Below are 11,889 nucleotides of genomic sequence, written 5' to 3' on the forward strand. Positions count from 1 at the left end.
GCAAAGCGCAAACACTTCGACTGTCTAGCCGGTGCATTGACCTATAGGCTAGCGAACAATTTTGTGCACGCTCAGTTCTTGCTGAAAGTCATCGCACTTGTTGCAAAAATGCATTGATCAATTGCGATGCTGAAGTAGCAGCAGCAGCAGCAGCAGCAGCAGCAACAACAGCAGTATCCAGGTGCTTGCACATGTACTGGGCCAAGCCATAACCTACAAGCGTGTATAGCATGCGCAGAGCCTGTGCATGCGTGAATCATACAGTAACAACACCCGATGTACAGAACCAGGGGCATAGCAACAGCAACAGCATCAAACCAGCTACCGGCTGAACATTGAACAAAGGTGTTGCGATACAAAATAAAATTTCAACAACAACAACAAACTCTTATTGGCGATGGTGCCATCGTGAGAATAAAGAATTTAAAAAAACCGTGTATAGCATGCGCAGAGCCTGTCACAGCAACAGCATCAAACCGGCTAACGCCTGAACATTGAACAAAGGTGTTGACCGGCACAAAGGAGGAAAATAGAAGTGCAGACAGGCCTCTGAGGGTAGAACACGTTTCAATTCCAGATGTGAACTAAGCGGGTTAGGGATCTACAGCCCGGTCATCGGAAACTGGTCCACTACATTGCTGAGAACGCACTCAAGGCCACATCAATTTTACCATACAAAAAAAATCGGAACGCGATTTTCAAAAACGAGGAGAGACATGGTGTGATTGAAAAATTGATCTTATCGTTAAAAACAGAAAGAACAGGACAGGGGAACCGACTGCACACCAGTAACCAGCTAATTTCGGTGAAAACGAAAGTTGAAAGAATGAATCGTACGGGCCGTCCAATGGGGCATGTGTAACGAGAACAGCCACTTTAATGCATCTGCTAAGATGTAAATTAAAAAGCTAGGGTGCCACTTTCCAAAGAATGGACTGTAGGCAGTCTAGGAGAGACAGAATAGCTTCAGCAGTGGCTGTATGCTATGTCCATGATAAAGAAAGCAAGACAGAGGTAGAGGTGGTGATTCTCTTGTGGTAGTAGAGTGCGTGCAGCTTGTACTCCTGCCACTGTGGCACGGACTCTGGCACAGCACGGTCAGGTCTTACATGCCTCATACTTGTAATAGCCAGCTGACTGTCGCTTCGACGAAAACACTGAGAGCCTGGCGTACCCATGCGGCGAGGTCCAATCAAGTCCGGAAAAACTTGCTACTACTTGGGCAAGCAGGTCCGGTGGTAGTAGCCACTGCACACATGTCTGCCATAAAAGTACGGGCCGCAGGCTGCAATCTTTCCTGGCGCAGTACGCTGCACGGTGTTCCAGAGCCTGTCGGTCAAGCTGCAGGCCAAAGTTCCCGTCGGAGCATCACTTCGCAGGATTGCATCCAATGAGCGACATGATGTCCACCTTACCATGTAGAAGAGAGATCAGTGCGGTTCTGGGGCTATGCTTCGAGACACGGGTGCTGAGTCAATGCAGAACAAACCTACGCGGAACGCAGAGCAGAGCAGAAAGCAACACAGGCAGCGGAAATCAGAACACGAGGAAGTCACAACACTCCACTAGAGCAAACGATGCAGCTGCTGCGAACATGTTTTTAATTCTGTTTCGATCCACTTGCTCCTTACTCACAAAATCATACACCACCCAAGACGGTCTGTCGGCTACAATTATTTGGAAAATAATAAGAACAGTTTAATCCAAATTTTCGGGCCATGCCCATCTTCAGAATCACTTGCTTCTGTCCAAATACATGTAATTGTCGATTAGTCAAGCAGCGGCAGGAAAGTACATGTGGGACACTAGTGGCTACTGAATACTAAGTAAATATACGGACTTGGATGGAGAGCCAAGGATTAATTTATAGAAAAGAAAGAGTTGTCGGTCAGTGTCGTGCAATGTTATCACATGAGCTGATTGTTCAGTTACTGGTGGTGTTAGTGGACATTATAGCGTAACTTGTAGTTCCTTGGTCCTTTCTCTTTTCTATAAAGTTCATATTATAATATCAGATTTCGGGCAAAGGGCCTATCAGTAGGAGCACTTGGATGTGCGGTGAACGCTGGCTCTCAAGAGATCACACTAGACGTGCCACCACTGTAGATACAGTCTACTCGCGATAAGTCACGCACCCTGTCTTGAAGACAAACATGCGTGACGCAGCGCGAGTGCGCCACTTACACAATATTGTACGTAACGTATACAAAAGTATATTATGCCCTCCGAATTGCAAAAGTGCGCGACTTATCGCGACTGCGTGACTTAAAAGTGTGTGACTTATCGCGAGTAGACTGAACTAATTGGTGACCTGAGCACGTCCCGCGATGCACCTGCTGTTGAGTTGGAGTCAGGTGAGTCCTTGGTGTCTGGTGTATGCGTCTCCTTGTCCAATAAAGTAAATAAAAACAGTAGCGTAATTCACCGGTCTGACCTATATACCAAAAAAACCTAAGGTCAAAGAAGGGAGCTCGACTTGGGCGAACGTGACCACATTCCTGTCAGTGCCAGTAAAGCAGAAATATACCGGTAGTCACTCAACGCTATAATACAGAGCTGCTCAATGAAATCCGATAGTTCTAGTCAAGTTTGTGCTCTGCACCATTTCACAGCCCAATGTTCGCAGGTCTAGGGAACGTGAACTTGACTCATGCGATTGAATGTCATCGAGCAGCACTGTGCATGCGTACATGTGTGTGTGTGTGTGTGTGTGTGTGTGTGTGTGTGTGTGTGTGTGTGTGTGTGTGTGTGTATGTGTGTCCCATATGGTGCAGTGGTATGTGCAGCGATTTCCAATCGATAGGTTGCGGGTTCGATTCCTGACGATTATGGTCACACACGTCTTTCTTCTCTTTCTCAGACTCCTCCTGACTTTTCTTTCATTCTCCTGGGTGGTTACCAACAGCCAGTGCATGCCGGAGTATGTGGTGTGATGCGTGTGCGTAAAAAAAATGAAAAAGACCAAAAAGACCAAAAAGTAGGGATTCACTGGCCAGAAAAAGCCACTTCATAGCTGTGTGGTGTAGACCAGGCTGAATAGTGGCGGCCAATTCTTCAGCCTTGCAAGCTGTTGAATGGTGCAATCCCAGCACAAGCTGCTATGGCTTCTGCTGTAGCATCGCTATCATCGCCTCTGGCGATGGGCGTCCAATGGTCCAATGGTGTGCGTGTGGGTGTGTGTGTGCGTGCAGGATCCTCAGTAACTTCTTACATGATGACAGGATGGAGGTCCGGTGGAAAGTCAGTTTGTTTCTTCTTGGTCATCAGAGTTAGGCCAGCTTTTGAAAAGATCGCCTTCATCTCATCCATTGTTCTATGGCAACAGCAACAATGGCAGAGGCAGCGCAGAAAATGAGAAGAATGCCATAGGCACATACAATAATTCACAAAGGTGGGAGGTTGAGAGCTAGAGAAAGGGAGGGAGAGAGAGAGAGGGAGAGGGAGAGAGAGAGAGAGAGATGAGTAGTTCCCGCTATAGGACAGTAAGGAGTAGCTGGCAATAGGAAACCACACTCCATCTCCAATGTATAGTGTAGTGAACACCAGCATAGAAAATACACACGCATGGTGCTTGTGATAGAGAGAGAGAAAGAATGCAAACTCCGAAAGCAAGCGAACTCTGCCAAATCCAAGTACCAGTACATAAATTATACTGAAAAAAAGGGGAAGATTGACAATGAAAATGGAAGTCATTCACAACAAAAAAGTATGTGTTTTCTTCTCTTTTTTACATTTACATTTACAAAAACATTTACAAAAAAGTATACTCGGAGGGAGTTGTGGTTGCTCGTGAGAGTGCTCAATACACCAAGGTGCAGAGCCTAGTACACACACTTGAGAGGGACGAAAAGCGTTTCTTCTGTAACTCTGAGTTTCACGGTTTTAACCGATCATCAGACAGCAACTTAGCTTGACGTAGAAAATATCCTTAGGTGATACAACAGTCCAGCCAAGTGAGAATGCTGATTTGATGCAGCCAGTGGCACGTTGGATTGTTCCTTACCTGGTCGAACTGCTATCCTGCTCGTCATAATCTCGTTCTCCCCGCGTGACATTGTCTTTGATGGCGATCAGCCCATCTTTTGTCAGGCCAGCCTTGCACCGCTTAAGAAAGTTGACGAAATCGTCTGAACAGCCGCGAATCAACCAACAACCAAACGAAAAGAGGAAAGATGAAGAAGGCCATGCCAGCAACGAAACAGTCACACCCTTCACTTCACAAGACAATGGCATGAAAATTCCAATGTAACAGGGCAAACAGACAAACAGGTAGGCAGACACACATACAGACCGTATTCACGTGCATAAAAGGGCACGCACTTATATTCGAATACAAGGGCACCTCCACAAAAAAAGACGTGAAAAACTCAAGTGCCAAGGCCCAAGAGTGTATTTTGAAGACTCGAGTCCTCATATTGAAAGACATGCCCTTGTATCCGTAACATTCGTTTCCTGGCAAAATGGAAAAACCCCACATTTTTCCCATGTAAGGGCATGCGCTTGTATGTGAGTGAATGCGGTATACACAGCAGCTTAATACGCACACGCACACACATGCATGCACACACACACACACACGTACACACACACACACGTACACACACGCACACACACACACACGCCAGCGTACCGTCGGTCAAGTAGATGATCACCCACTGTATCCAGATAAGATTGTAGCGGCCGGCTGCCGGTGTAAAGTCCTGTAGTAAAGCAAATGTACAAACAAAACAGAACAAGCCAAGCTGCTAAATACAGTAAAAAGCTGTAATGGCGACCACTCGGGTATGGCGACCACTCCACCATGGCGACCACTTTTCCTTGTCACGGACGCATTCACATTCAAAACAGCTCGGATAAGGCGACCACCCACCCGCGACCGCGTTGCACAGTGCTAGTACAATGTAAATGTATGCATTGCATGGTGCACCATGCATGGTAGATCTACACATCAGTGCAGGAAGTGTAGATGTGCATGGTGCATGCATGCACGACCCTTCACAGGTCTGAGGACCCCGGGCACATGTCATGAGTCGTGCTAGAGTAGCATACATGTAGGTGTGTGCACTGGGATGCACTGATCAAAATGATGTATCACATGACTGTGGATATGGTCACGTGACCCACTGAACCTGGATGAGAAGACCACTGGCCACGGCGACCACTTTTTCTCGTCCCTTGAGGGGTCGCCTTAGACAGTTTTCACTGTACTTGCAAAAGTGCTTGATACCACGGGGGCAAAAACAATCGAAATAGGTTCATTGTTGCCTGACGATTGACCGAACGTCGGAGTCACAGCAAAAATGTAGCCTTCCTCCATTGCACGCTTGTGTACACGCAGCAGCACATGGGTAGGCGACGCTGCTGTGATAGCATGCGGTGCACGGCATGTAGAGATGTTCACGCGCACCAAACTCGAGCAAACACCGTGAAGCTAACCAAGCGTGTTGCCCCAGTGTTGCCCGCAGGGTGCGCAGATTTCTGGGACATGGCAAACACGGGACACACTGACGCTGCCGATTACACAGTTGCGCTCGGTGAACTCCGACCCAGAGTGCACATTTGGCGTCCTCATTTTGCATGGCGCTTGACACCCTGGACGTGGCACAAACGCGGCTGGACGTGGCACAAATGCGGCTGGACGTACACATGTACAAATACAATGATGTAATCCGAACTGGCACAGGGCGCCCGTTTCGCACTTCGGGTCGGATTTCACCGAGCGCAACTGCACAAGCCCCTCGAACGGCATAACACATGGTGCGTACCTGTAGGCCACTGCAGAATCGTTCTCCAACGTTCGCCGCCTTGTCACCCTGGCAATGCAGATGCAAAAAACACAAATGGAATTACATGATGTACGCTGGGAATCCATTGCAACCAGCCATACACAAAATGAAGCAACTTCAGCTAGTGTGGGGCTCAACAGGCAGGCGTAAAAGTATGGATATGCACTGCTGCCTGCGGCATACTCTATACTTCTCTCTCTCTCTCTCTCTCTCTCTCTCTCTCTCTCTCTCTCTCTCTCTCTCTCTCTCTCTCTCTCTCTCACACTCACTCTGGCACAAACAGGCTCAAATCCAGGCATGACACCGTTGTTATTGATCTGTTTGCTTGTTTTTTCTCCAGCAGCAGTCATAGGATGGGGGTGGAATACCAAATTCTGTTGAAAACTGTTCCTCAAAATTCCGTCATAGTTTGTGAGCAGGGAAGCAACTTTATGGAAGAGGGTACCATCCTCATTCATAATCACTCATGATCTTCGATCGTTCTGCGAGAAGCAACCTTTTGCTGGTGAGAGGACATCATTGGATGAACATTTGATGAAATACTGATACAGCCTGACAACACCCTCCAAGCAGTCTCCAGGCTACACTGATCACTGGAAATAGAATAAAATCATCCAAGATGGCTTAAAAAATTTTTTTTGGTGATTGGTGTAGCCCAGAGACCGCTTGGAGAGTGTTGTGAAGGTGTGTGGATATAATGGATGGCTACAGCGGAGTCTTTGCATATTGAGAAACGCTTTGATCAAATAAAATAAAGAAAAGCAAAACCATACCAGCCACACTTTACACAGACAAGGACATGCCAAACATGGACATGCCAAACATGGACATGCCAAACATGGACATGCCAAACATGGACATGCCAAACATGGACATGGCACGCGCACACCTCACTCACCATGTAGGTGAACGACCTTTCCAGGAATTCGCCGTTCTGCTCGACCATGTCCACTTTGTCAAAGAGCGGCATCAACAGCAGCTTGCTAACACGACCGATGCCTGCCCCACAGTCTACAACAGCAGTCACAACGCCATAGCTAGTTACAACGAGACAAAGCTGTGTAAATGCTGCATTTTTGAGTTTATCGGCAAGGTGGAGATGAAATTTGAAAATGTTTTATGAAAGGTACAGTTGAACATCGATTATCCGCACATCGACTATCCGACCATTCGATTATCCGTAACAGTTTTTTTGGGCGCACGTGCCGTAGAGTACGCACTGTGCATGTAGTGAGCCATTTGAAAAGTAAAAAGTAAAAAGGTCGTGCGGCTAGTAATAACCACTGAAAGTGTGTGAGTGACAGTTTTTTCTTATCCGGAACATTTGCCTTATCTGAACACCGCCTGACAGTTGTCTGCCCAGAGGTGGTCGGATAATCGATGTTCAACTGTACGTGGAAAAATAACACGGACCTTTCATAAAACATTTTCAAATTTTGTCCAAAAGTAAAAATAAAACTATAGGAAGCTAGAGAAGGCTATTCTCTAGGGATTCACCGAAAAACAAATTTCATCTCCGCTTTGCCGATAAACTCAAAAATGCAGTCAAAATGTAGTCAAAATTACCCCTTAAAACGTTGTACTGCCCAGCCACCTTAAAGCTCGTAGCTGTACTGATAAGGAGGCCTTTATGACCGAAACAGCTTGCTGTCTACAGCATTGGGTAAAAATGATGCCTACAGAACTGCCGGGTACAGAAGATCGAAGGCACCAGCCAGCCAGCCCTTGTAGCCCAGGCCTGTCTTATTTTTTTCAAGTACTGCGGTCTGAATGCAGCTGAGTCAGCGCATACACCAGCATGCTGTGCTCGGTGAACCCCTGGCCTGTTCGTTCTTTGACGCTCGGTTCTTCGGCGCCCGCCAGTACGGCACCGCGGCCAGACTCAGTGACTGTATTCAAAGTTGCCCAATGATTGCACTTTTCCTTGAAGAAACTCAGAGCTACAATAAAAATGACCAACACGGACTTCATCATCATGCTGCCTGAACTCAAGACCAGACACACGAGTAATGTAGGTGCGGAACTGGGCTGAAAATACAAGCTACCACACAAGAAAGATTCGTTTACTGCATCAACTGTTTGAAGTTCACCAGATCCCTCCCCCCCCCCCCCCCCAAAAAAAGAGTAAAATAAAAAAATTCTCGTGTCCGTTCCCAAAGGGAACTCACGACGGCCGCTAACACCCGGTAAACCCAGCGCTGGGTTTACAGGGTTTATCGGGATCCCCCAAAGGTTTCCAGCATAATGCAAGGTTTCCTGCTGCAATGGTCAAAGAAAGAGGAAAGATGGGGGTGGGGTGGGAGGTGTGGCTGGTCTCAATCAGGAACTATGCTGCACTGTCGCCACACACGGTAGATAGCACACATCGACACTGCTCTAACACGTTGTTCCGCACGGGCAGACATACGGGCAGCCAGACAACAAAAATAGCCGGCAAGAAGATCAAGGGAAAGGCCAAACGTAAAGGAAAGCCACAGCTCAAAACACAGTGGGAAATGATGGGATGAAACCGGGTACATCAGTTGAATCGGACTCACCTAGCGCTCTGCCATTAGCACGAGTGCCCTGCACAGACAGGGATAACAATAACAACAGCACTAACTTAGCCACAGCAATCAAATAAATCAGTTGTCAAATAAATCAGTAGGCTATAGCAAAACCTCGCAAAGTGCCTACTCCTGTAAATAGGAAACTGTACCGACAAATTGACTAACCGACGGCTTGTAATACGTCTTCAGCAAGGCCTTGGATGCCTCCACGTCTTTGCGAGAAATAGAGCCAAATCCACCAAGCATGCCATCGACAGTAGCTGGTTGACCCTACGAGAGAGAGAGAGAGAGAGAGAGAGAGAGAGAGAGAGAGAGAGAGAGAGAGAGAGAGAGAGAGAGAGAGAGAGAGAGAGAGAGAGAGAGAGAGAGGGAGGGAGAGAGAGAGAGAGAGAGAGAGAGAGAGAGAGAGAGAGAGAGAGAGAGAGAGAGAGAGAGAGAGAGAGAGAGAGAGAGAGAGAGAGAGAGAGAGAGAGAGAGAGAGAGAGAGAGAGACAGAGAGAGAGACAGACAGACAGACAGAGAGACAGAGACAGACAGAGAGAGAGAGACAGAGGCAGAGACAGAAAGACAGGGAAAGAGAGAGACCAAAAATCAAAGTCAAAACATTGCCTGTCATTCTTCACTGAAATCGACTCCATCAACTCCAAGGTGAAGATCACGTGAAACACATGAAAAGGATTTTATCAAGAGTCCATAACCCCAAGAGTGTGCAACTCTGTACATGGGGGTCCGCGCGGCGGAATTCCAACATTACGGCAAAAATGACGTACACGTTCGTTGCGCATATACTACTCCCTGGTTCCAAGCACCGCGGAATGCGGAGTTTTGTACAGCTGTGCCTCAGCGGCATGACGTAATGTTGGAATTCCGCCGCGCAGTGGGCCTACAGCAGCCAGACCCCAGTTGCACACTCTTGAGGTTACGGACTCTTGATTTTATCGTTCATCTTGCAGGATGTTAGAACAGCTGATAATGGTGAGATGATGAAAAGACGCAAGCAACATAAATACAGAGACGCTGCAACGTTATGGGTCATCGGCCCAGGAAGCGGCGGCAGAAGAATGTTGGCGCCGATGTGAAAAAAAACAATGCCAGATCATGGACTGGTATGCCCAGGATGGCAGAGGGTCAAGAACGGTGCGCAACACCATTCATCCCCTTGAGCCCGTCGCCCTCGACTACAACTGCGGATGTGGCCAGAGATATCGCCGTCGTCAGCACTTAGACTCGTCACACCAGAGTCAGCTCGTGACTTGAACACTATCGGGCCCTTCAGGACCTGTTAGCATCCCGTAAGGGCATACATGCACTGTCGTGTGTGTGTGTGTGTATGTGCTTCTGTACATGTGCGCGCGCGCGTGTGCATGTGTGTACGTATGCATTGTGCACCGTATTTTCTGGAATTGACCGGGTTTGGTTTTTTTTTACCGCCTGTTTGAAATAAGCGCGCACGCGCGTGTGTGTGTGCATGTGGGTGTGTCGAGATTGGTCTGTGAAAAGTTCAACCCATACACCTTTGTCACCAATGAAAATCCAAGAGGTATCCAAAATATTTCTTCACTGTATTCCTCAAATTTACAAAAATATAAACCTACTTCTCCATTTCACTGAGGCACGAAAATAGAGAAAGGAGGTAAGATTGTCACGTATAGCACGTTCTGCTCCTTACCTTCCAGTATTCATCAGCGTGGCTGTAGTTGATTTTAGCATCGATGTCTTCTTCCGGAGACGCCATACTCAACTGCTGCTATCTTCAGGACCTATTCGATCGTGTGCTCCAAGAAGGTTTAGGAAAGCAAACGCTGACGGGCATAGGTAAAAAGCCAACTGGTAACCTCTCCAACATGAACAGAACTATCGGTATGTCTATGAATCTGGATAACACAATTCACAAGTGTAGATCCTACAACTTACAAAATACAAGGCTGAACGAAGCTGACCGTTTCATTCAAAATTAGTTAGACAAAACTCTTCAAATCAAGCCTTTTCAAACGATCAAGGTAGCCGAGGCACGTGTTTCCTTGCAGGACTGTTGAACTAAAGTCAGACATGAACATTTTTGTCTAGAGGTCTACAATGGTCTAGTCATGTACTTGTCATGATTCTTTTCTATTAATTTTTATTCTTTTTACCAGGCGTGCACCATATCGATCCCCTCATCAAAATGGGTGCCTTATTATTTTCTTTTTTTTTCTCTTCTTTTTCTGTTTATTCTTTTTACCAGGCGTGGGCCATCGATGCATCCCCGGCCCCGGGCCTGGACTATCAAAATGGGTGCCTTATTATTTTTCTGAGTGAAAGTGATGACGTCAAAACGGCCAGGGAGTAAAAAAAAAAAAAAAAATCAAGGCTCCTCATCTGGGCCTTATCAGGCCGGGAGTCGTAAAAATAATGTATTTTACGACTCCCTGCTCCTCATGATCTGCCGGCCTGGGACCATGGTTACTCATGACTGTGAGTAGTGACCATGGTAACAGTGCAGCTAGCTTTACTGAGTCTGTACGCACGGCGCACGCTTCTCGAAAAAAAAGCGATCCCAGCTGATGCCTCCTTCGTGCCCGTTGTGCTCTCTGCCTCTGGTGGCTATGGCAAGCATGCCAATGCTCTTTTCACGCGGATCGCCTCTCTCCTGGCTGAGAAGAGTAAGGAGCCATACGGGCAGGTTATCTCCTTGCTGCGCTGCCGCCTTGGGTTTGCCCTGGTGCGTTGTGGTGCTATGTGCCTGCGTGGCTCAAGGAGCATGTTTGCTCCTGCCATGCCTGAGTCCCCTGCTGTGCTAGTGGCGGCGGAGGCACGCATCCAGTGAACCTGCACAGTGCAGTGATCCTACTGAGTGACAGACTCTGTAAATACTGTATCTGGTGATTCGTTTTTTCCCGTATGTAACTGGGAGAAAAGAAGCCCCTTTGTTGAACGATATTGGCGATGTGAATGAGCTTCTCCGAAAGGTTGAGGAAGAAACTGAAACTTTTATTGCGGAGTCGCTCACGAAGGAGATCTTGGACGAGCCGGATGAGCCTCAACCAAAGCGCGCAATGCTCAGCAACCTGCAGGACCCACGCAATTTGCCGAGGTTTCCGATCAAGACGTGGGAAAAATCCGTAGGAATACATAGAACAGCCAGAATGCCCAATGCCCAGTCGACAATGTCAATGGCACCACGAGAAAAAAAGCACTATGGACTACTACGAAAAACTGTACCAGAAAACAATCACAAACCACAATGCAGGTGTGTCTGTCATGTACGTGTGTCTGTCATGTACATGTACGTATCTCTTTATTTGGCTTGGGTGCACACGGGAAACACGTTCCAGTCACTCATACTCGGCCAGTACCGCTGTTCATCCAGCCCTTGCCGCTATCGCGGCGCGAGCTGGATTCCGCGGTACTGCCCTCGTACTCGTGCAGGAACCTGTACATGTGTTGATTCTTCACAACATGTGTTATTTTGCCCGTACAAGAGGCTCAGCATGCGAAAAATCCCAGCTGTACGAGGTGATTCGTCATTATTTAACACGAAAGTAAAATAGCCTTCCGTAGGGTTCGAGGTGTGA

At 47.5% G+C, this 11,889-nt stretch overlaps 1 protein-coding gene across 1 annotated transcript; it reads right to left on the reverse strand.

Annotated features, from left to right (window-relative positions):
• Positions 1-329: 329 nt before the first annotated feature.
• On the reverse strand, positions 330-10,425 carry LOC135823054 (N-terminal Xaa-Pro-Lys N-methyltransferase 1-like). The gene is made up of 9 exons (XM_065335884.1): positions 10,005-10,425; positions 8,501-8,605; positions 8,324-8,351; positions 6,685-6,797; positions 5,766-5,813; positions 4,631-4,700; positions 4,004-4,127; positions 3,212-3,313; positions 330-1,489 (listed from the first exon to the last, which is right to left on the reverse strand). Exons 1-9 carry the CDS (start codon positions 10,068-10,070, stop codon positions 1,474-1,476), a joined length of 672 nt encoding a protein of 223 aa, XP_065191956.1. The 5' UTR covers positions 10,071-10,425; the 3' UTR covers positions 330-1,473.
• Positions 10,426-11,889: the final 1,464 nt, after the last annotated feature.

The sequence above is a fragment of the Sycon ciliatum genome, chromosome 8 (assembly GCF_964019385.1).
Source record: "Sycon ciliatum chromosome 8, ocSycCili1.1, whole genome shotgun sequence".
NCBI classification, from domain to species: Eukaryota; Metazoa; Porifera; class Calcarea; order Leucosolenida; family Sycettidae; genus Sycon; species Sycon ciliatum.

What these genes read in the sequence shown, in the direction of transcription:
- LOC135823054 (XM_065335884.1), bottom strand. Translation starts at nt 10,070, where the DNA reads ATGGCGTCTCCGGAAGAAGACATCGATGCTAAAATCAACTACAGCCAC. An exon ending in TGCTAATGGCAGAGCGCTAG is followed by an intron (nt 6,798 to 8,323) that starts GTGAGTCCGATT and finishes CTGCTGTTGTAG; the next exon opens with ACTGTGGGGCAGGCATCGGT. An exon ending in AAAGGTCGTTCACCTACATG is followed by an intron (nt 5,814 to 6,684) that starts GTGAGTGAGGTG and finishes CTGCATTGCCAG; the next exon opens with GGTGACAAGGCGGCGAACGT.